This window comes from Copadichromis virginalis, linkage group LG15, assembly GCF_057382275.1.
Source record: "Copadichromis virginalis isolate Kocher_CV1m ecotype Utaka linkage group LG15, C_Virginalis_male_GT1.1, whole genome shotgun sequence".
NCBI classification, from domain to species: domain Eukaryota; kingdom Metazoa; phylum Chordata; class Actinopteri; order Cichliformes; family Cichlidae; genus Copadichromis; species Copadichromis virginalis.
Window position 1 is genome coordinate 40,391,891 of NC_140632.1, and position 25,240 is coordinate 40,417,130.

The following is a 25,240-nucleotide window of genomic DNA, read 5'->3' on the forward strand; positions in this document are numbered from 1 at the left end:
ACTGAGCTTTTTTGGGACTCCCAGTCTGTTTTCAGACAAAGAGTCACATAATTATTGCGTGTTTCGAAATGCATGTGAAAACTTTTACTGATTTTCCAGCCGCTTAAGGTGACTAAGATCTGCTGCTGACTGTTACTGATTCAGTTTTTTAAAAGGCGGCAGCAAAACATATTTGCAAAGAAGCTCATAAACATTTTCTGCTTGTAAGAGGAAGCTTTGGCAGTTTGTTGCTGAGGTTTAAAAACAAAACACAACAACAAGGCGAACAAAGAAAAAACATTTCATTTGGAGAAAACAAATAAAAACAGAATGCTACATGTTTGTATTATCAGATGAAGACATGTGAAGCTCACAGTAAACAGACTGGCAGCAGGCCAGCTCTGGGCTGGGTGTGCTGAGTCATGTTGTTGAGTCATGTTGTTGAGCTGCTCTCCTCTTCTTCTTCTTCTTGTCCTTATTACTGGAATCAGTCATCAGCTTTTATCACATTTTCCACTTTCATACAGTTTTCTGGATTTTGTCATGTCTGTTTTTCACCCGTTTCTTTGTCTCAGCATGTTTTGCTGCTGCTGTTCTGCAGTCGATCTGCACTTTGGTGGATCATGATTTTACCATCTGTGTTTTCTGCGCTGTTAGCAGCAGACAGGACGATGACTTCAGTGCGTTCGGCACGAGCGCGTGCAACTGAAAAATGACTTGTCAGCTTCACGTGAAATTCACTCACGCTGCCCGGCAGAGTGAACTCTGATGGTTCTGTTGATGCTTTCTGCAGAAATCCAGTAAAGTCCTTAATGACAGAGCAAACATAGAAGCTTCGTGCCAACAAAATACTGATGTTTGTGAAGAACGTAGCCTGTGTGAAGCTGAGCAAGAGAGTATGAATAAGAATAAAATGCGTGTCACAGTCAACAGCATACCTGAGATCACAGTTTAAGACACATCACTATTTACAATACAAATAACACAAATGATGTGTCTAAAACATCTGACATTATCCTCATGGGAATTGTGAACACGGATGAGAAAATATCCCCTGTGAATATGTTCAGCTATGGGAAAAACCTGTGCAAACAAGAAAACTTCACATAACTGTTCTGCAAACGTGTTAATTACTCCAACTGAGACGACAGCTTCCGCTGCACAAATCAGATGGTAACTCATAGGACATGTGCACACAAAACAGTAACATAGACAAACAATGTATGCACAGCAAACCTTGGCCTAGTGTGCAAACGTTGTGTACCCCTGCATATACACAGCATGCTTGAATGCCCAGAATCAGCTCAAAGAGTCTATCCTGAGTCTGGGTGCTGACAGGGAACCAGATCTTGTGCACATTTTGGTCACTGCATGTGGTGCACTGTGCTGTAAGTAACCAAATCTGGCTGATACTTCAGCGTGCAAACGGGGGCAGCCAGGAATCAAACCACCCGCCTTCTAATTAGAAGACGATTTGTAGATGATCCACTTATCCAACTAGGTGTGGCACAATAAAAAAGTTTAGAAAGTTTACCCCCCTACACACACACACACACACACACACACACACACACACACACACACACACACTTAGTTAGGTGTTGCTATCCTCGTGGGGACATCTCATTGCTGCTTACCCTGACCCTTACCCTAACATAACATAACCTAATTGTAACCCTGACACTAAACCACATTTTGAGTGTGAAAAATGCCTTCAAACTCGTGGGGACCTGGAGTTTGGTCTCCACCAGTATAGTAAATTTCAGATCTTAGTCTCCACCACACACACACTTGCTTGTGTTGTTGCTGCTGCAATGCTCGTTTCATTTTTGACCTCCCGTTGCTGAGACAGTTGCGATTTCCTGTAAGCGAACAGCAGACTCAGATCTGGTCTCAGTCCAGGTCTCGTTCTGCAGAGTCAGTCACAGGTAAACACAGCTGTCACTATGCGTGCAGCATTATCCTCATTACCAGCAGCAGCAGTATTCATTGGCTCTGTTTCCTGCAGCTCAAGGACTTAATGAGGTCGAGCCAAGTTGGAATGTTACCTGGTATCACCTGAACACTGCTGTACATTCCTCTGGGAGGGAGGGGGAGCGGAGGTGAGGCCAGAGGGGAAGTAGAAAGTCAAGCTCATCAAGACTCATACAAAGAAAAGGTGGATTATTTCCCTGAAACAACTTTTTACATTTCTGGAGAAAGCTGACAGAGCTCCACCCGCCTCGTGCCTGTTTTTGACTGAATTGATATCGGGCTCGTTTGTGGCATGTTTGCAACCAGAGAGGGGTGAGAACAGGGCTGCTTTCCTCAGGGACGTTTCAGGGAAGTGACACTTTCATACCCACCCTTTCCCCTGCAGCAACAAGAAGCTTGTTAGAAACTCAAGAGACCAGGGAAAGTTCCTGCTAAATGGCCCAAAAGGTGGCCAAACATTTACTGCTGGAGCAATCTGTAATGACCGTGGGAAAAGCAGAACAGAGGTGGGAAAGTCTGTCATCTGAAAACTAGAGACTCCAGACTTTCATTCTGTTCAGTGTGTGAGCTGAGGTTAAAAACCAGAAAACCCGAAAGCACCACTGGCAACAGGATCTCATCACGTAGCGGAGAGAAAGTTCACAGGGGAAACCCCGCCTCTTTGCCCGCCCGTGGCGCTGCTCTCTGGGGGAAATGAAGGTGACGTGACTCATGTAGAGAAATTCTGACTTTCTGCCATGATGGAAGTAAAGTGTGCTGATATTTGACATAATGCAGACTCATACAAAAACAAACAAATAAATATTGGCTCCTAAAAACGTTTAAAATAAACATGTTAACCCAAGCCGTCTAAATTCTGACTTTTAAAACAAACAAATGAAAAACAACATTTGACATTTCATTTAGTCTGTACGCGTATCTCTGGGTATTAGAGATATTTTTAAATGTGTAATTATAAACAAGCTGGTCCCTCTGACAGCTTTCTACTAGTTTATGAATTTTTCAGCACATTTTGTTCCCTTTCATGCAATCTCAGATGTTTTTACTTTTACAAAAAGAGTGAAAAAATGCAAAGCATTGTTTTCTGTTTGACGTCTCTTTCAGCCTTGGTCTGTTAGATGCGTGTGTGCAGGGACCTACTGTCCTGATCTGTCCACAGGGTCAGTTAACCAACATGTTCTCTGACTCACAGGAAGAACAGGTGGAGTAAAGGCAACATTTACTGAGTCACTGAACACACAGAGACCCTGCATCACAAAAACAATCAAAATCAAAGAGGCAAAAAGGCTGGAAGAAATGACTGCTGTGGCCCAAGAGCAGGAAGCTGTACTGCTGAGCTGATGAGGGTACTGGGAGCAGGTGTGTGGGTACATCAGGCGGTTGTGGAGAATAGCTGATGGGAAAATTTGTGCCTAACAGGACGGCCGTCACACAGTTTGGAAATTCAAGACACAGAACAATCTCAAAGATGCAAATAAAGACCACAATGAACCATAAGCAGACACACAAAAAAGCCAAAGAAGCGAATAACAAATAGGCACAATGCAACACAAAAAAGACTGCAAAGAGAATAAAACTAAATTTTAGAAATGCAAAAAGAAATTATGGAAATAAACAAAGGTACAGAGGACAAAAGGAGACATAAAACAACTTCAAAGTTGTAGAAAAGATCCTAAAACAGGCACAAAACTAATATGGAAAGTCCAGAACAGGGCAGACGGGCACAATGTGACAATAAAATGACTGCAGTTATGCATACAGTAAAGGAAAGATGCAAAAAGACCACATAGAAACAAAGTGATTTGCAAATAATTTGCAAAGATGACCTCAAAGATGCAAATAGACACAAGAACAAGTACAAAAAGAAGCCCGGCCACTGCAGCCTAATAACACACTCATGTTATTTGCAGCAGTTTTGAGTGTCGTGTCAGTGTGGTGCTTTTGCTTCTGCACAGCTGTTATTCTGTGATGTGTTCATGCTTTCGCTCTTTGTTTCACATGAACAAGAAGATCAAGATAAACACAGAACATCACCAGAGTTCAGGCTTCTCGTAGCATCAGATCCTTCACATGATCAACATTTAACAGCAGCAGCAGGAGACGCCATCACCACCACGCTCAGATCGTGCTCAGATCTCCCTCCTCCTCCTCCTCTCACTGTACTGATGTAACTCCCACACACTCCTCCTCCTGTGTGTGTGGCACACACACACAGGAGGTCTTACCACATACAGCATTCAAACTGTTACAGACGCACAAATAAGCACACGCACACAGTATGACTGTGACCTTTGCAGGGTGACAGCAGGCTGAATCATCATTAGATAATAGATAAGGAAAGAGGGGAGCAGTAAACATGATAATCATGATTATTGTGGTGCTGAAGAGATAAGACAGTTTCATAAAAACTATAATTACTATAATTACTACTAATAATGATACTAATGAAGAAAGGAACAACACAGCTAGATATCTGGTAAACATGAATTCGCATGGCAAGACTGTGTGTTTGTTTACATGGACACAGGTTGTTCTATATTTTTAAATAAAGAATTTTAATAGGACTTGATTTTGTATCTGCACCATATAAGTTTTCTGTGAGCTGAAGCATCATCAACTCGTGATCTTTTTCTAAACCTAAATCAGAGTTTTTATTGCATAAATCTGACCTTTTATCACTTTATCCTAAACCAGTAGCCTTGTTATCTAAACCTCACCAACAGAAAATGAAAACTAAAGTTAACTAAACTAAATTAAAGTTAACTTGTAAGGCAGCACAACTTAATCAAGTAGTTTTATTGCCCAAACTTAACCAAACAGCAAATGAAAATGAAATTGGACTCTGAATGAAAAAAAGTGTGACACCTAATCCACGCATTTCCACTGAGGAAACTTAGAACCACTGGCATCTTTGGCAAGTGAAGGGAAAAATTCAGTTTCACCCAGAGAGCAGCTGCTCACTGGATATTTTCTCTTTTTCATCCAGACCCTAGAGAGAGATGATAGTTCTCCCAGTAGGTCACAAGTTTTTGAAATACATTTGCAGTACCAGCCTGTCTGACACCAGCACTCGTGCCATGTTCAAAGTCACGTAAACCACCCTTCTTCTCCATTCTGAAGGTTGTTTAGCTTCTTAACTAATATGTTTTATTCTTTGTTAACCTATTTTATTTTTTAAGTTCAAAATAAGCCTCACTTTTGCCTTCTTGTGGACTGTTTCAAGAATAAAAACACAAATCTGTACAATTAGCTTCTGTCTGAAATGTGCAGCTCGCACCTGAAACTGTAACTCATGCGGTCTCGACTTCCCCTCTTCTAAACAGACTCGTGCTCAAAGACCGGATGATGCTTGATTAGCCAGGTTGTGTACGGTATTCAAGTCTGACGTCATTAGCCGTGTCTGGGCCCAAACTCCGCTTCAGGTCCCAAAGTCAAACGGACCAAACTTCAGTCAGGAGAACATCTGAGATAATCCATCCACAATACCAGGTTAGTCATTCATATACTGCTGCTGGGCTGCAGTTACATCGGAAGGGTTTAAAACTGAGCTGTAAAATGAACAGTGATGATTAAAGCTGAGAGAGGCCGACAGTGATCACTGACTGTGTTTAGGGGCTTGTTCAGATTAAATAAACAAGAAACAAAGTATTAAAACATGTTAAAAACACAACAGCCTTAATAAACTCATCGTTTGGGCCTGAGAGGCTTTGGGCTCAGGAAGTATTAACTTTCATTTCACTGTTATGCAGATGATTCTTAAATCTATCTCAACCTCAAAAGGAATACCGCAGCCTGTTTGGAAGTCTTGTTGGATTGTCGTGCTGACATAAAATCATGCATGGCATTAAAGTTCCTCAGTCTGAACGAAGAAAAAAACAGAAGGGGCCCTTTGTCAAAGAAATCTGATGGTGGTTTAAACAAATAAAAGCTGTTGTTAGATGAGGGTTTTTTCAGCTGGGGTCCAGAACGTGGCAGCTCCTGACATGTACATGAACCAGATTGAAGGACGGGGCCTTTGCTGCAGCTGCACGTGACTTTGGAGCAGCCTTTCCATTTAATGACTTTTTTCACCTTGTTTGAAATCCTCTGTTTCTTCAGAGGGGAAACTGAGCACATGCAGGCTGCAGTGAAGCTCGACCAACCTTGGCCAACATGAAGCTTCACCCTGAAGCATCTTGATGGACTCAGTGGTTTGTTTTATTGTGAATCTGATTAGAGGCAGAAGCACTTAACAGCTCAGATTACTGCTGACTTTCATTAGCATGTTAATGTATCTGTAAAATGAGATGACAGAGCTGCTCATCAGCATTTTACAAAACATTCGATTCAGCCTGTGCAGAGACATCAGTCATTATATCCGACATGCTCGGCTTGCAGCTCAGGTGTGTGCTCACTTTGAACTCTGATTTATGTTGAAGGAAACCTGGATCGATGTGTTCTTACTGACTGAAAACATATAATGTTCCTCTAATGTGCACGTTTTTAATCTTGTACTTTAATTGCCTGGTTCCATTGTGAGCATTGGGCGGTTTGTACAAAAGGAGGCAGGGTATAACTGTGACTCATGTTATTGAGCGGAATCGCTCACATTTGTACATCTGTCAATAACATTAATGAATTATTGCAAATCATGAGGTGGAGAACTGAACCAGCAGGTTGGCCAGAGGGAGATACAACAGGGCTAAAGCTTCATTTAAGGATCTAAATGCTCATATTTTTATTTGTTTCTCGGAGCACAAATGCTGAATTTTCATCTCTCCAGTTTTAGCACCTAATTAAGTTTTTACAGAACAGTTTATAGTTAAAATAGCTGACGTGCAGTCGAGCTTTTTATTTATTTACTTCTGTAGCTAAAATTCTGAAGTTACAGCTGGCCAAAATTAGATTGGAGTACAAACTTTAAAAGTATGACGGAGCATGTTTTCCTTTACTTTCTCTTTAAGACATGAAAGATTTTGAAACCACGTGGCGAGAGTGATGCACTGCAACCTTATAGGCGGATGTCAATCACAATTTGTTAGTGAGTGATCCCCGATAAAACATAGAATGACCAATATTTTCATAGGTTTTGTTTCATAAAGAATATGATCTGAACTGAGTGACTGAGCCCATGAACTCAGCTGGAAAGTATCTTCTGAGGTCAAGTCAGAGAGCTGTTTTCCCCAACAGTCCTTTTGCAATCACATGCTGTATTAAAAAAGAATGCAGGTTTATGGCATTTCCACATTTTTCAGACTCAGAAGCTGCTTCAGTATTTTATACGCCCTTTGATTATTATTAACTATAAGCGATCCCTCTGGATGAATAAAATTACCTGAAAAAGAAATGCAGTGACTCACACTTGGTTTGATGAATCAACAGGATGCTATTTGTTGTACAAAGACACAGACATCTGATGGTTCGATACTACAGAGCATGGAGTAAACAGGAATGTGAAGTATGACAAGTATGAAGCACACACGTGCCACAGGAGCCTATTGAAAACCAACTGTCACTGTTTCTAGTCAGCTTAATTACTGAACTTGACTGACCTGCTGGAAAGAACATTTCCGCTTCAGTTTCACGAGACGACGTATGTGTGTTATGATGCATGCATACCTGGGTTTCATGCAAAGAGCACAGTGTGGCCTATTACAATCACAGAATGACTTAAATGTGCAGAATATAAGTGAAATTAGTCCAAGTCAGGCTACAAAACTGCAACATGGCGATAATTAAAATGTGAACTAAGAGTTATTGGACTCTGGACTCAATACTGTCAATCAGCTGACTTAAAATGTAATATAAGTATATAATCCATACATTTTATTAACTATTTTTCCAAGTCAGAGTCATGAGGGTGCTGAAGCCTGTTCCAGAGGTTCTCTGTTGCTTCTATTACGAGGGGCAAAACGTACAAATTTAAACCTGTAACAGAAACAAATATTATATTTCTACGTGTCACCAGTGCTTAGAAAAGAGCATTCATAGAAATAAAGAGCAAAATGTAATTTCTGAACATTGATGGGACACTTTTAGGGAAGGTGAAGCGCTGAGAGTGTTGCTATCATCACCTGATAAGTTCGTACTGCAGCTGTCTGACCTTCTGGTTATAAACACATATAGTTGGAGATGGAGGCTTTACACCACACACTGGCTATTTAGTGGGCTGAAAAATACTTTAGACAGGTGTCATTGTCTACATCTTATGTTAAACATGTATTAATACTGCTTAATAAACTTTTAATCCTCAAGCTGTTATTTGATAAAGAAGAAGATCAGAAGATTTTTTTTTTTTGCTTGATTTTACTTTGTCAGGCTTTCAGTAAATTATATGGAATTTATCTAAAATGATTTTTCATGTTTCTTACCTGTTGGAGTGAGAATGTTTAACCATGAGCCCAAAGCTTCTTAAAGCTGTAAATCAGTATGTGGACTTTTCCCTCAGCTGCATGACGTAAATATAATGACTAGGCAACATGTGCGCTGTTGTTTCAGACTTTTTTCACACTCCACTTTAATCTTTGAGTAAATCTTCTTATGTGTACTCTGGACTTCAACACCTGCATACAGCTGCAGGAAATTCCAATCATTTGTGTGGCGCAGCAGCTAAAAATAATCTCAGAGGCTTTTGAATCTCAGAGCTGCAGCCAAACAGTCTGCAGGAAAAAAGACGCTTGTTTCTAACAACTGGAAATAGTGCAGAGTGTGCTGGGAGGGAGGGAAGAATGACGTGAACACAGGCTGCGGGCCACGTCAGCTAAAAACGGTCAGGTTTTATTTTTATTTTCAAACTGCGTCTGCTGTCAGTACGGAAGAGGATTAGGGCCACTGGAAAAAAAAAAAAAGAATTCTGACTTTAATCTCAGAATTCTGACTTTATTCTCAGAATTCTGACTTTTTTCTCAGAATTCTGACTTTAATCTCAGAATTCTGACTTTTTTCTCAGAATTCTGACTTTAATCTCAGAATTCTGACTTTTTTCTCAGAATTCTGACTTTAATCTCAGAATTCTGACTTTTTTCTCAGAATTCTGACTTTAATCTCAGAATTCTGACTTTTTTCTCAGAATTCTGACTTTTTTCTCAGAATTCTGACTTTTTTCTCAGAATTCTGACTTTAATCTCAGAATTCTGACTTTTTTCTCAGAATTCTGACTTTAATCTCAGAATTCTGACTTTTTTCTCAGAATTCTGACTTTTTTCTCAGAATTCTGACTTTAATCTCAGAATTCTGACTTTTTTCTCAGAATTCTGACTTTATTCTCAGAATTCTGAGATTAAAGTCAGAATTCTGACTTTAATCTCAGAATTTTGAGGTGGGCACCTGCAGGCTTCCAGCTTCGGTGACAGCGATGTGTCCAGTTTGGCAGGTGGAGAACTAATTCACTAAATATGGTGGATATAAGTGACTTTTTGCGTGGCCGAGGGGTCCCCGAAGATGCTATTTTATTAATGGAAGAGCAGAAGGTGAGTAACAAAAAAGAGAAATAGTTTGGTGTCTCCTATTTTTACAGGAAAACAGTTACGGTTAGCTGTTAGCATGCTTGTTAGCTTATAATGTTATATAGGAATGAACGTGTTTCACGATGTTACAGTATACTAGGTGAATTGACGTTTTAACTGTTGTTGATCGCAGGATCATCCCAGATGGGTTCGTTGCATTTTATTTTATTGTTCTACTATTTCAGAGTTTTTCAAGGCAGTTAAGCGGAGCTGTGTTACAGATGCTAGCCGCCTGCCAATATCACTGATATATTTGATGTGTACAAGTAAGTTACACTTAGTACAGCGGAGGAGAGAAGCTGTAATGAATGTTTATGCGGATATTTCACTCAGAAAAATGGGTGGCGTTCATACACAGCCACCGACACAGCCCCGGTTGTTGTTCTGACGGTGGCCGACTGACGATCCCCTCACAACATGTTAGCTAACACAAACTAATGTAGTGCATGTAACTGTGTATACGTTAGTGGTACAGTGTCGGAAGAAATGAGCAAACTGTTTATAATGTCAGAATGACATCATCTTTCTCCTATATATAAAAGTGCTGGCTGAGGAGCGCTGCCGGGTTGAACTTTGACCTCGGAGTGACGTGACGTTTGTTCGCACAACCAATAGAAGTGCAGAAAGTCGCAAATCAGGCATATTGTTCGCATAAACACAAAAATAAATAACGAAATAATCCCGATATTGTGCCAAAGACTGATTTACAATGTTACTTTGTGTTCTATGTGTAATACCTTTGCTTAAATGACTAAATGGACTGTGTATTTATGACTCTGCGTTATAGTCTTACATACATAAGTAACATTCATATGTACAGATAAAAATGTACAGAGCTATGTACACAAGCGTGTACACAAAAGTCTACTGCTGATCGAGCTGCTCAGTGGTCGTACAGTCTCATGCAGAGAGCGTGGAGGTGTTGTCCATGGTGGATGTTAGCTTAGACAACATCCTCTCCTCCCCAGTCTGCTCAGTGGACTTTAGCAGACCGCTAAAGCTGGCCCTCCCGACCAGTTTGTTAAGTTTCCCCCTGTCCCTCTCTGCCATTCCACCACTCCAGCAGACCACAACATAAAAGACAGCAGACGCCACCACAGTGTCGTAGAACATCCTTAGAAGACGTACTACCTACATCATAACCAATCAAGTCCCGCTTTTTTTTTAAATACAGAAGAGGATTTATTATTTACTGAAAGGCTATGCCTTAGTTTGCTTCTTTCATTATTGTGTTTCGCCCTGCATAAAATAGATAGCTTTTCTGATAACTACAGTCAATACTCTCCTACTGGCATTAACGAGGCCTAAGAGGCTTAACTGTAATATTGCTTTGCAGCGTAAATGTTGCAGAAAATGACTGTCTTTTCTTTCTTCCTGTGTGCAGATTGACTGTGACGTCATAGCGCTGATGGATGACGCAACTTTGGCAAACTACATTCCCTCGTACGGAGACCGAATTGCCGTCTTCAATTTCTGCAAAAGCAAGCAACCACTGTCAAAAAGAAAACTAGGACTTCTGCAAAAACTTCGTGAGAAAATGAAAACCAGAAAAGAAAGTCCAAAGGAGAACACTTCACATACAGATGCAGGAATAAGACAGACAAAGAAGCAAAAAGCAACACGCAATGTTGAGATAGGATGGATACATTGTGATGGAAAAATAGCCAAACAGATGAGAGCGAAGCAGGGAGGTGGCACTAGAAAAATTCAAATGGCCACTGATGCTGGATTAAAAGATATTCTTCAGGAAGGAAAGAAACTTTTTTTTCCTGATGGCATATCTCCTAAGGGATGTGAAACAGATTTTGAGTTTGAGGTTTGGGACTTTAAACAGAACCACCTTACTGATGATACCTGCCAGTCTATTGGCAATATGTATGAGGCAGCGAGACTGACAATGTTACGCTTCTACATTGCAACAAAACCAAAAGATCCTGAAGAAGATGCCAGCGAGACATCTGAAGTGGTGTTTGTCTCAGAAAGCAGTGGCAATGATATTAATCCATTGCAAGTGGGGGAAGTCAGGGGTAATTTTGATGAAGTCATCGCTGGTTCAGAAATTTTAGATGATCCAGAAATTACTTTTGGTCCAATTTTTGATGCTGAAGAAGATACAGAAGACACATTAGTCTATGAGGGTTTTCTTGTACCCCTCAGTCCACCTAATTCAGAGAACATAATAACAATCACCATACGTCATACTGACACTTTACATGACATGATTACTGCTTTCTCTGATGAGGAGATTTTGACCAAAACACTGAATGTGAAGCGCATACTTCCAGACAACACAGAAGAACCAGGCACTGGATCAGGAATACTAAGAGATGTACTCACATGCTTCTGGCATGAATTTTATGAGCGATGCACCCTAGGTGCAACCATTAAAGTGCCATTCATTCGCCATGATTTTCCTGCTGAAAAATGGAAGGCAGTTGGGCGAATACTCCTGAAAGGTTACCAAGAATGTCAGTATTTTCCAAATAAACTTGCAATCCCTTTTATGGAACAAGTGCTTTTCAGTGGTGTTTACAGTGATCTTAAAGCACACTTTCTACAGTTTGTCAGCAGCCAAGAATGTGATGTTTTGATGGAAGCAGTAAAAGATTTCTCTGCAGTTGACTTGGATGATCTTGTGGAAATTCTTGACAGTTATGGCTGTAGAAAAAGAATCACTGCTGAGACTCTTCCTACAATCCTTGATGAAATAGCACACAAAGAGCTTGTCCAAAAACCAATGTTTGTTATTGACTGCTGGCGGGAGATCATCGACCCCCATATCTCCCTCAGTCCGGAGGGACTGACCAAGTTATTCTCTGAACTGCAACCAACTTCAAAAAAAGTGTGCCAGCTGCTGAAATTTGCTGTGGATTTGACTCCACAACAAAAAGAAGTGAAAAATCATCTCAAAAGATTCATCAGAGAGCTGGATAACATTAAACTTCAGAAATTTATGCGTTTCTGCACCGGATCTGACCTTATAGTAACAAACAGTATTTATGTGGAATTTCAAGATATGACAGAGTTTACAAGAAGACCAGTCGGACGCACGTGTGGGAATGTTCTGCAGCTAGCTAACAGCTATGAAAACTTCCCAGATTTTCGTTCTGAATTTAATGCAGTTCTTGAAAGTAATGTCTGGGTGATGGACATTGTTTAGACTCTCACAGCAATGCGCTACATTTGAACTGCTCATGCACACTAGAGCATAACTGTAAAGAGATGTTAGGAATATGTATTTTTATGTATTTTGAACTTATACAGTATACTTTTTTTAATTAGAGAGAAGTTTCTCATCTCTGTTAGAAGTCTAGTTTTGGCTAATATTTCATTTTCTTTTATCATTTTGAGTTTTACATAATACAGTCACAAAACAAAACGAACAGGTACACTGTTTACTACCATATCCAGAGCTGTCTTCACCAAATCCAAGCTTTCCAGCTGTAAGACAGAAACCTTCAGCAAAAGCATGAAGAAAGATTACTTAAGATCTATAAACTATAATTAAACTGCTCTTAAACGTTCTTTAAAGCACCATGTGTGGTGTGAGAGCTCAGCACAGTCAAATACTTTTGTAAGTAATTAGTAGTAAGACTAATTCATTCAGATGGTATTTTCTTATTAGGTCAGGGCTAAAACTGAACATAGTTATAACGTAAAAGTAATGCTGTTATGCAACACTGTATTGTAAAAGGAATAAGTACAATTTTATACTTTAGCATTTGTCATGTCTGAAAACATTTTGCTTTACAGTATATGCAATTTTTAGTTAAGGTAGGTTAAGGTATCAAAGTTTGGCATTTGTTGTTGATTACAAAGGTTCCATATAAAGTTGGTGAAAATATTTTTTTAAATTCCAGTATTTTCTTAATGTCATATTGTTTCTAAGCATACCTGTTATTCATCCATCAAATTGATTCAAGCTGCTTAAAGGATTCAGTCTGTTTTGAAGATGGTTATTGATTACTGAGATCATAAATAAACACTGTACACTTCAGTGCAGTGGTCAAGTACTGTGATTATTCAGACATCCTTTTGTAATGCCAAATTGTCATGTTCTCAGATATAGTATTAATCTTAACACCTGAGAAAATGTCTTGTTACTGCCAGAAATTATGCATTTTTATTTGTATGCATGTATGTTCTCAGTCATTCACACTTGTTTTTATTTCTATACCATAGATGACACTGAAGGAATATGTGATACCACAATAGCCAGTGTTCATGGTCTTTACAGTAAGTCACTGATGTATACTGATGCATAACAAGACTATATGAGATCTATAAGTTTGTTTTAAAAGTTGAGTCATTCTTGTTACAGGGCAGCTTATACGGTTATGAGTTTTAGCCATGTTATTGGCATTGGAAAGAACAGGTTTCTTGTAAACTTTTTCCAATAAAATGTTACTGTACACAGTACATTTGTATTGTTGTTTTGAATATGTTCATCAAACTCCATATCTATTTGAACATGCCAGAATTCAAGAGACTGCCACACATGAGCTCAGTAACATGGAAGAATACCATTTATTTTTAATTTCAAATATTTCATAAAGATACACAAATATAAATGTAAAACATGTTGCACTTAATGGGACAATAACTTGGTTCCACTTGCAGGAACTGTTTTGTTGCACTGTTGCTGGGATACTACAAATAAAAGTCAAAATATTTTTGGTATGTTTCTTATAATTTTAGGATTCATATCATGAAGGAGCCTTGTATACAACAGCTAACACTGAATCAGTATAGCAATGATTCGTGGTCATTTTACATGAAAAACCAGCTAAAATATCTTACAACTAACAGAAGTGAAATACATTAATAATTAAGTGATGGATCTTCATATGGGTAAATGATTATAATAGCTTTGCTTTAATATAATTGCACTAAAAGCTCCCCAAAAGGCATAACGACTTTAAATATTAACAATGATACGTTTATAGAAACATGCTGTTGTCAAGACCTAGAATTGTTAATGCTACTATGGTTTGCTGAAACATACCACAGATAACCCGGGCACTTAGCATATCATATGCTGGTGCCTGGGTTTCCAGCCATGAATATTAAGAGTAAAGGTTGATACAGAAAACAATGAGCAGGGAGCTGGTCAGTTTATATTTTATATACTATGCACATGTCTGGCAACAAAACACAGAAATTTATATTGCAATTTACTGGTAGGCAGGTTTACACCACTTATGATTCAATCAAAAATATAACATTTGTAAATGCAGTTTAATGTATGGCCTTTTAAAAGGATTGACATGTGTTTCATAACTGATTGATAATATCACAATATTCAGCTTTTTCAAGTAATATATAAACATTTCTGTTTAATGGTAGTGTGAATGTAGAAAAACATTTTTCATTTAATGCAGTGCAGAAATACCTGCATAAAAGGTACCTGTAAGACATGGCACCTACTATCAAATCACGTTATCAAGATAAAGAGAAATATTTTGTATTTATTTGTACATTTACACACTGAAGTTCCTTAAATACTTTGCAGTATTTCTTCTCTTAACCTAATGTACAGATCCGCAGCACCAAGTGGATCTCCTGGGGCATCCCATTCATTTTCTACCATAAGCAGACAACACAGTTCAAAGACTGTTTCATCACAGGGGTGTTGACCTTTTGGGCTACACTCTTCCATACACAAAGTGATATCCTCCATAGAAATAGGCTTCAGTCTATCCTCAGCACTGTGCAGCTCTGGAAATGAGTACATTACTACTGGTCGACCCGATGCTGCACTACCACTTGGCCGGATTTTGTGCGAGTTCCATGTGTTCACAACTTCATCAAGTTCATCCTACATGAAAAACAACACAATATAAGTACTGGTATATGAAACAGACCATGTACCAGTAGATTTAGCCAAAGTTGAGGCTTATTAACTCATTAATCAACAGACATAGAAACTGACCTCTAATTAATGTAAAACCAAGCAGCAACAACAAAAGAGCACTTTCACTAAACAGCACATGGACACAGAATGGTGCTGCATGATTCTGCTGTTGAATAGATAGCCCAACACTTTATACTCAGTGTGCAATGATTCTACAATAAATTTTCAATAGAGAATTAACCAAATGATAGGATTGCTTTCTGAAACCATGCCCAAAGGACCACTAGGTAACAGACTCCATAGTAATTTAAACCATGTGGCAATAAATAAAAAAAAATGCTCCATGCACCTGTGCTGAGAAAGGTGCAGTTACTTCCACTGATAACATGAATACAATTCCATCAAAGTATTAAAATGGAATCCCAAAAAGTTGATTCTGTTCATCTGGATGTAGCGTTTTCAGTGTGAGAAATGTTCTGTCAAAAAACATTCCTTACCTGGCTGATTGAGCATGCATCAAGACATATTAAAATGGAAATAAAATTCATATTTAATTTAAAGAAAAAAAATGTTCTAACCATATTTATATTTTCTATTTATGCAGCTAAGACATTACATAGCATGAGCACATGCTTTTACCTGAATAAGATTGAGAAAGCAGAATTGGATAAGACTTTTGTCCAAAAAATCCCCTGTGAAGTGGCCATCATCCTGAAAAGTTTGAAATAAGTTCATCCAAAATTGTGCACTCTGTTTGCGTAGGGTAGCCCACCATCCTTCTATACGTTGGTTGGCCGTACTTCTTCCGTAAAGGAAACTTTTCTCACCTGCAAAACTGTCTGTGTGGTTTCTCCGTAAAAACATCTGCATTTGTTCGACACAACCATTTTCGGTACCTCGGTCAGCACGTAACCTTTCTGGACATCCGCTGATGCATGAAACTGTTTTCAGAAAATAACTTGCAATCAATTTAGGGTCACTGTTTGTAGTATAAGCCTCCATCCATAAAACATAGCGGCTAAAACCATCTATGCAGCCACTGATAGCAATACCATATGGTTTCAACTTGTCATAGCCATCCATGTGCCAGAGAGCATTTGGCCCTCTGCAGCTGTACTGTCGTCTTCTCAACCGTCGAGCTCGTCTCAGTTCCACACCTTGAGGGTCAAGCAATTTGATTATGCATCTTACAGTATCTTGTGACACCACAAATCCATGTTGAATTGCACGTAGATGTAGCCAACGATAACCTTGCATCTGTCCATTTGTCATGATCTCTTGTTGGACAAAGGCTAGCACTTCCTCCAAGTTTGATTGATTCTTCCTTCTAAAAAGCCCAAGTCTTTTACAAATTCTCTTTAGAGTTCGAACACTTATAATTGTCTGATGACTATGTGCTAAAATTGAAAGTATTTCTTTGTTACTGAAAGAAAGTCTGAAATACAGTCTTATTAAGTCATCCAAATCTGACATGTCAGCCACTGTTTCTCTCACTTTGAGAGGTGAACTTTTTGCAGAAGTCCTAGTTTTCTTTTTGACAGTGGTTGCTTGCTTTTGCAGAAATTGAAGACGGCAATTCGGTCTCCGTACGAGGGAATGTAGTTTGCCAAAGTTGCGTCATCCATCAGCGCTATGACGTCACAGTCAATCTGCACACAGGAAGAAAGAAAAGACAGTCATTTTCTGCAACATTTACGCTGCAAAGCAATATTACAGTTAAGCCTCTTAGGCCTCGTTAATGCCAGTAGGAGAGTATTGACTGTAGTTATCAGAAAAGCTATCTATTTTATGCAGGGCGAAACACAATAATGAAAGAAGCAAACTAAGGCATAGCCTTTCAGTAAATAATAAATCCTCTTCTGTATTTAAAAAAAAAGCGGGACTTGATTGGTTATGATGTAGGTAGTACGTCTTCTAAGGATGTTCTACGACACTGTGGTGGCGTCTGCTGTCTTTTATGTTGTGGTCTGCTGGAGTGGTGGAATGGCAGAGAGGGACAGGGGGAAACTTAACAAACTGGTCGGGAGGGCCAGCTTTAGCGGTCTGCTAAAGTCCACTGAGCAGACTGGGGAGGAGAGGATGTTGTCTAAGCTAACATCCACCATGGACAACACCTCCACGCTCTCTGCATGAGACTGTACGACCACTGAGCAGCTCGATCAGCAGTAGACTTTTGTGTACACGCTTGTGTACATAGCTCTGTACATTTTTATCTGTACATATGAATGTTACTTATGTATGTAAGACTATAACGCAGAGTCATAAATACACAGTCCATTTAGTCATTTAAGCAAAGGTATTACACATAGAACACAAAGTAACATTGTAAATCAGTCTTTGGCACAATATCGGGATTATTTCGTTATTTATTTTTGTGTTTATGCGAACAATATGCCTGATTTGCGACTTTCTGCACTTCTATTGGTTGTGCGAACAAACGTCACGTCACTCCGAGGTCAAAGTTCAACCCGGCAGCGCTCCTCAGCCAGCACTTTTATATATAGGAGAAAGATGATGTCATTCTGACATTATAAACAGTTTGCTCATTTCTTCCGACACTGTACCACTAACGTATACACAGTTACATGCACTACATTAGTTTGTGTTAGCTAACATGTTGTGAGGGGATCGTCAGTCGGCCACCGTCAGAACAACAACCGGGGCTGTGTCGGTGGCTGTGTATGAACGCCACCCATTTTTCTGAGTGAAATATCCGCATAAACATTCATTACAGCTTCTCTCCTCCGCTGTACTAAGTGTAACTTACTTGTACACATCAAATATATCAGTGATATTGGCAGGCGGCTAGCATCTGTAACACAGCTCCGCTTAACTGCCTTGAAAAACTCTGAAATAGTAGAACAATAAAATAAAATGCAACGAACCCATCTGGGATGATCCTGCGATCAACAACAGTTAAAACGTCAATTCACCTAGTATACTGTAACATCGTGAAACACGTTCATTCCTATATAACATTATAAGCTAACAAGCATGCTAACAGCTAACCGTAACTGTTTTCCTGTAAAAATAGGAGACACCAAACTATTTCTCTTTTTTGTTACTCACCTTCTGCTCTTCCATTAATAAAATAGCATCTTCGGGGACCCCTCGGCCACGCAAAAAGTCACTTATATCCACCATATTTAGTGAATTAGTTCTCCACCTGCCAAACTGGACACATCGCTGTCACCGAAGCTGGAAGCCTGCAGGTGCCCACCTCAAAATTCTGAGATTAAAGTCAGAATTCTGACTTTAATCTCAGAATTCTGAGAATAAAGTCAGAATTCTGAGAAAAAAGTCAGAATTCTGAGATTAAAGTCAGAATTCTGAGAAAAAAGTCAGAATTCTGAGAAAAAAGTCAGAATTCTGAGATTAAAGTCAGAATTCTGAGAAAAAAGTCAGAATTCTGAGATTAAAGTCAGAATTCTGAGAATAAAGTCAGAATTCTGACTTTTTTCTCAGAATTCTGACTTTAATCTCAGAATTCTGACTTTTTTCTCAGAATTCTGACTTTATTCTCAGAATTCTGAGATTAAAGTCAGAATTCTTTTTTTTTTTTTTCCTGTGGCCCTAATCCTCTTCCGTATGTCAGACCTCCACAGAAACACCTCAGAAGTTCTGGCAAGTGTCTCCATGTAAGGAGACAAAACGGTTGCTCCTGTTGGTGGACAGTATGTGTCATGCAGGCCATGCTCTGCATTGTTTGAATTCTATGGTGGGAGTAAAAAACAAGACACAAAGGGCAGACGTGTGTGTGTGTGTGTGTGTTGTGCAGGTGTGTATCATTACCAGAATGCAGTGAAGGTTGTGAATGCGCCGACTTGCTGGAGAGGAGATTCAGCTCGTTTTTGAGATGATGACATGATGTCTGGACTCTCACAGCTCAGCCGTGTTAAACTAGTAAACAGATAAAGTGGAGTTTAAACACTTTTTAATATGTCCAGTCTTGCAACATTGGACAGTTTTCTCCTTTAAGAGTTTCTTCTTATTTATTCACTGTAAGTGAGAAACTTAGGGATAGATGTGAAAGGAGCAGAAAGGTGCCTTAAAAGAATCACGTGATCCAACCCGAACATTTATGTTTCATCAAAACGTTTCTACTATCAGCAATAGCTGTCAGAGGATTCAAGCTTGTAGCAAACGTCAAGAAACAGTCGGCTTCAGATACATATTTAAAATATTTTGCATGGTTTATGTGAGGGAGCCAACCGGAAAGAGCATATAAGGCTTAAAGGCAGGAAGAGACTAGAAGTAATGATTCACTGCCAAAGAAAAGCAAACAAATTCAGCGACTTGTAGAGAGGACACCACAAATGGCCACATCCAGAGTTTCTCTGACTACCAATGGGAGCAAAAGCTCACCAAAACTGAGATGTGAGTGGGTGGCACATGCATGCAAGGGTTATCTGCACAACTGAAGCTTGGGATGTCCATTATAGCAGCTGACCGTCCACTGAAAAGAGATGCACAGCAAACTGTTTGCTTTAGAGGTGGATGGGTCTCCAGGTGCTTTAGAGTAAGGACAAAGGCTTCATTCTCACGCGGACCCTTGTTGGGTAATGTCTACAGAATTCAAAGCAGTTATCAAGGCCAAAAATGGTCCTACTTTTGCAGCACTAAATGTTTAAATGCAGGGATTTATGCATCAAGATGATCTGAATGTTCTGTCCTTCCCAGACATTAGGAACACACGGCTGGTGTTTATTTTCTGGTAGAGTCTTTGTAAACGTGCAGCCTGATGCAGCTGGCGTGCAGCAGGGAGTGGCTACACTTCAGTCTGCAGCATCACAACAACAGAAAAAATGTGAGGTATTTAAGCCTTTTCAGATGCCTGAATACCAGAGTGAGACGGAAAGTGTTTCCTCTAATTGTCTGACAGTTCCAGCTTCTTCTGGACAGGCTGGCCTGTACTGGACAAACTGGTCCCTGTTGGTCAGACAGGCTCCAACAGGAAAACAAATTAAGCTGGATTAATCAGTGCTCCCATCTTTATGTACTGTGCAATATAAGGTAAAGTCTTCACACAGAGATGTGAGGAGGTTTGAACTGAGCCCAGGACAAACTGACTGCTTGGCTGAACGGTTGCACTGATGGTCCAAACACTGGAAGGTCAGAGTGAAGAAACTGTTGTTGATGTTTTTCTGGTGAATTTCAAAAAGGAAAATCTGTCATCTGGAAAACGAAATTCCCCTCGGAGGTATGCTGGCTGAAATCATTTCCTAACGGTCACACGCCCCCGCCCCCCCTTTCCCGCTTCAACACAAACACTCCTCTCTGTTGTCTCCACCCGGCTGCATGTGTTTCTGGGCGTTAGTTTAATTCCACTAACGTCAGCTCTATGAGGAGGAGTTGGTCTTTATGATGATTACACAAAACAGGGAGGAGAAAGGAGTAATCAATGAAGGAGGCCCGAAACAATGAAAGGAGGTGAAAACAAGAAAATGTTAACAAACAATAAAAAAGGAGAATAAAATAAGAAGAAGGACAAGATGTGATAGTGGATATGAGATAAAGAGCAGGTAAAAATAGCCTGGAGAAAATAAAGAGATACACAATTACAAAACACACTGAAAAACAGTAGAAAACTCTATGAACATATTCAGTGAAACACTAAGATGTTTGGCTTTGAAGTTACTTTTATTGCATTTAAAAAGCAACAAATTACAAATATTTATTGATTAGAAATTCCTACATTGCTGCAGTTTTGGTTAATAAGCCATCGGTTTCTCTTGTAAACTTATTGTTGAATCCACACTGAAGGCACTGCTGGACAAAAGTTAACCCTCAAACAGATAAACCAGAGTCGTACTGTCTGCCACAAGTACGCAAGAAACTGCTAAACAAACGAAACACTGAAAATCTGCCTTTAGATGGACTGTAACTGCGTCACGCACACACACACACAGACACACAGACACACACACACACACACACACACACGCACACACGCACACGCACACACGCACACACACACACACACACGCACACACACACACACACGCACACACACACACACACACGCACACACACACACGCACACACACACGCACACACACACACACGCACACACACACACACACACGCACACACACACACACACACACACACGCACACACACACACACACACACACACGCACGCACACACACACACACACACACACACACACACGCACGCACACACACACACACACACACACACACACACACACACACACACACGCACGCACACACGCACACACACACACACACACACACACACACACACACACACACACACACACACACACACACGCACACACACACACACACACACACACACACACACACACACACACGCACACACACACACACACACACACACGCACGCACACACACACACACACACACACACACACACGCACGCACACACACACACACACACACACACACACACGCACACACACACACACACACACACACATCCTCTGAGGTGTGAAGTCTGGTTTTTGGATTTTGGGTCCATCAGGTGATGATTGGAGCTGTTGGATTTCACAGCTTTCATATGTGAGAGCTGTTTCAGTGACTGCTCCCACCCACCTGCTGCTTACTGGTTTATACTGGGAGGCACGACTACTGTTTGCTGCTCAGTTTGTTAAAGTATGCTTGCTAATAAGTGAATACAGACAATAGTACCACAAAAACGAGAATACAGTTAAGAATCAATCTTTAAACCTATGGAAACGTAACGCTGATGTTTGCTTCAGAGTGAACATGAGGCAGCTAAATAAAAACAAAACAAAGGAACTTTGAAACACGTTGTCATTCATGAGGCCTGAGAATAAACTCGACACCTGATCATCCCCTGGCACCATTAGAAAACCACAGGAACTGGACTAGACTACCCAATCACAGCTATTTTCACAATAGATCATACGAGTCGTATATAAGCTTGTATAAGTGAAGATGTCTGCTAATGTCATGCAGGTGTTTTTACAGCAGAACTATAATCCTGTTCTAAATCTCAGCTGTAGTTTGTTTGTAGTATTTATGGTCTAAGTCCAAACGCACTATGTTTGGTTCTTCTTCTTGGTAGCATAAATGAAGCATATTTGTCCTGAGCCCAGCATGGGTGTGTGTGTGTGTGTGTGTGTGTGTGTGTGTGTGTGTGTGATTAGACGACGTGATGAATGAAAACAAAGTGGTGCAACTTCTGACCCCCATGCTGTTGAGGAGCAGGTCAGCTAAGAAGTTCTCACACTGTCCTCCTGCAGCTTCACACCTCCATAACACACACACACACACACACACACACACACACACACACACACACACACACACACACACACACACACACACTGGCTTACAGCCAACATATGTGACTTGATTTTTGTCTCTAAAATGATTTTAAGTCTCCACGGTGACACTGAAAAAACAAAAGAGACACCTACAACATGAGGGATGCGAGTCGACACCCCCCTCGGTCCCACTTCAGGTGTCTGAATCAACACTGTGCCTGAAAATCTTCTCACACTGACTGTGACCTGATGGCCTTGAGAGTAAATACCTCCTGTTCTCACTGCAGTATGAGGGGAGCCATAATGAATTTATGAAATGATGACATGATTAGAACGTATTTTATCAGAAGAAGCAGTTTATGAATGATCATATTACACCACAGTTTGATCCTCATCGATACAGAAACTGTCACGTTCCCCCGGCTGCCACTGATGCTTCCTCCCACTCTCTTTCTTCATCTCTACCCTCAGGTGTGTGTGTGTGTCTGACAGGGCAGGTCTTCCTGGTTTTCCTCCAGATCTACCCCATTACTGGTTCTGCTGGTTTCATGCCTGCCACACCTGCCACTATCAGGTCATCGCCCACCTGTGTATGTAATGACCAGATCAGTCCTTGAATCATTGCCAGACTATACAGTGTAAAAATCGGCGTACGACACCCACGACACAGGCCGTGCATAACGGCACCATTAAAGTTACAGTTTTGTTGTTACTTGTTACAAAAGTTATCAAGTGCAATTCACTACCAGTGGACTCCAATCCAGATGTAAACCACAGCTGCCAGGTGATCAGCACCTAAGCTGAATACTTGCGTTCATGTTCAGTTTTTTCTTTTTTCTTTTTATCGTTTTCACTTTGACATTGTGGGTTATTGTGTGTAGAATTGTGAGGTGAAAATGTATTTAATCCACTTTGGAATAAGCCTGTAACAGGACACAATGTGCAAAAAGTGAAGCCCTGTTAATGGCAAATAACTGTCTTGTGGCTTTTAATTTATTTTTTTTACTCTTACTGTTGTCTTGCTTTTAATATAATTTCCCCTTGTGGGACAATAAAGTATTTGAATTGAAGTGTTACTTTTAATATTTGTCGTTATCAGTTAAAGGGACGGCTGTTTATTCTGGTAGCAGTCATTTGTAATCAATAGTGAGGTGATCTAAAACTCCTCAAAGCATCTGTATTTCAGAACATTAACACTTCTTAGTGATTATTAAACTGAGACTGAATGGTGTGTGCAGAGAAGCCTTTTGCATTCAGTTATGAGGTGTACAGCATGTTGCTGAGGGCCATCATTGGACAGTCGGCCAGCAGCGGTGAATCAAAAGTAAGAGAGTGAACTCCAGAAACAACCAGACCCTGAGGAGAAGCCAGAATGTGGGACCACTGTGACCTGGCTACGAGTGGCTGGATGTTCATTATAAACTGCAGGTGGTTGATTAGATGATGAAGGAACTGATCCAGCATGAACTGGTGTGTAACAACGCCCACAAAACAACCTCACAACTGGAGAGAACGATGATGACAAAGGGAAAAAGACACTGAGGGGAAAGAGGCACAAACAAACATGAGGGCACTGTGGCAGAGCTTTCTTTAGACTTGTTTTTGGACCAAGGCTGCTTTTAGACTGGAGTTTGACATAATTTGGGTTTGTTACTTTCTCCATTTAAACCCTCGTTTTTAGCCTTAATGTTTATGTTGAAATGAAATGTTTGTCTCAGAGACTGGATAAAAAGATGGCTCACATGTCCAGTCTTCCTTCCACACCAAAATATGGCAGAAGCCTTTCTGATATCTTATATTTCATTTATATTGTCTTTCAATAGAGAGAAATCATTTATAGGAAATCAACAGTTTATTAATCAAATCATAGAATTTAATTAATAAACTCATTGATGATTAGACGCTGATGAAGCAGGTGGTGGGAGAGGTGAAGCAGGTGGAGATGTGGATGGGGAGCTTTATCTAACCAGGATAAGATGGAGCAGAATGAGGGGCAAGAAAACGATTCAACCGGAGGGATGATGGTATTAAATCTGACAGTGTGTGAAATCCATGTAATGAATACCAGACTGCTCAAGACACATGACTGAATAATAACTTACACACAGGCCTCATTTTGAAAGTTTTATCGTGTCAGGGTTTCTGGGTCTTTGACCCAGTATTCTTAGTTCATGTTCACTGTTTATATTCTGTCTGCTTCACCTCCTGTTTTATTGTGTTAGCCTTGGTCCATGTGCATTATGTTCCGTCCTCTTCCCGTTTATCATTAGGTCATTATGTTCAGCTGTGTACTCACCAGGTTCTAATCTCTCATCACTCAGCCTGTGTATTTATGTCCCTCAGTTCAACCAGTCCAATGTCTTGTCATTGATGTTATTGTGATGTTGTTCTCGCCGCCGTTAGGTTGTCCTCTGTTCAGTTCCGTCAGGTCAGCCGGTCAGTTGTCAGTCAGTCTTTCATTCATCCATTCAGTCAGTCGTCCAGCCGGCCAGCCGTTTCCTACTTCTGTTCTGTTTGTTCACTCCATTGACAATAAAACACCAATCTTCACCTACCTGTGAGTCCAGCGTTTGGGTCCTCCTTCTTTCGTCCACGACCTCATCCTGACATATCGTCATATTTCTGTAGTAGTATTTGCTTTTACTGGCTTCACTGTATTGCTTTTAAAGTC

At 40.2% G+C, this 25,240-nt stretch overlaps 1 protein-coding gene and 1 long non-coding RNA gene across 2 annotated transcripts; one reads left to right on the forward strand and one right to left on the reverse strand.

Annotated features, from left to right (window-relative positions):
* The first annotated feature begins 9,187 nt into the window (after window positions 1–9,187).
* Window positions 9,188–13,856, forward strand: LOC146693051 (uncharacterized). Its single transcript, XM_085433399.1, has 2 exons — window positions 9,188–9,401; window positions 10,822–13,856. Exons 1-2 carry the CDS (start codon window positions 9,327–9,329, stop codon window positions 12,595–12,597), a joined length of 1,851 nt encoding a protein of 616 aa, XP_085289525.1. The 5' UTR covers window positions 9,188–9,326; the 3' UTR covers window positions 12,598–13,856.
* An 84-nt stretch (window positions 13,857–13,940) lies between these two features.
* On the reverse strand, window positions 13,941–18,574 carry LOC146693052 (uncharacterized). The gene is made up of 3 exons (XR_014915337.1): window positions 18,361–18,574; window positions 15,931–16,940; window positions 13,941–15,255 (listed from the first exon to the last, which is right to left on the reverse strand). It is a non-coding gene; the product is annotated as an uncharacterized LOC146693052 (long non-coding RNA).
* Window positions 18,575–25,240: the final 6,666 nt, after the last annotated feature.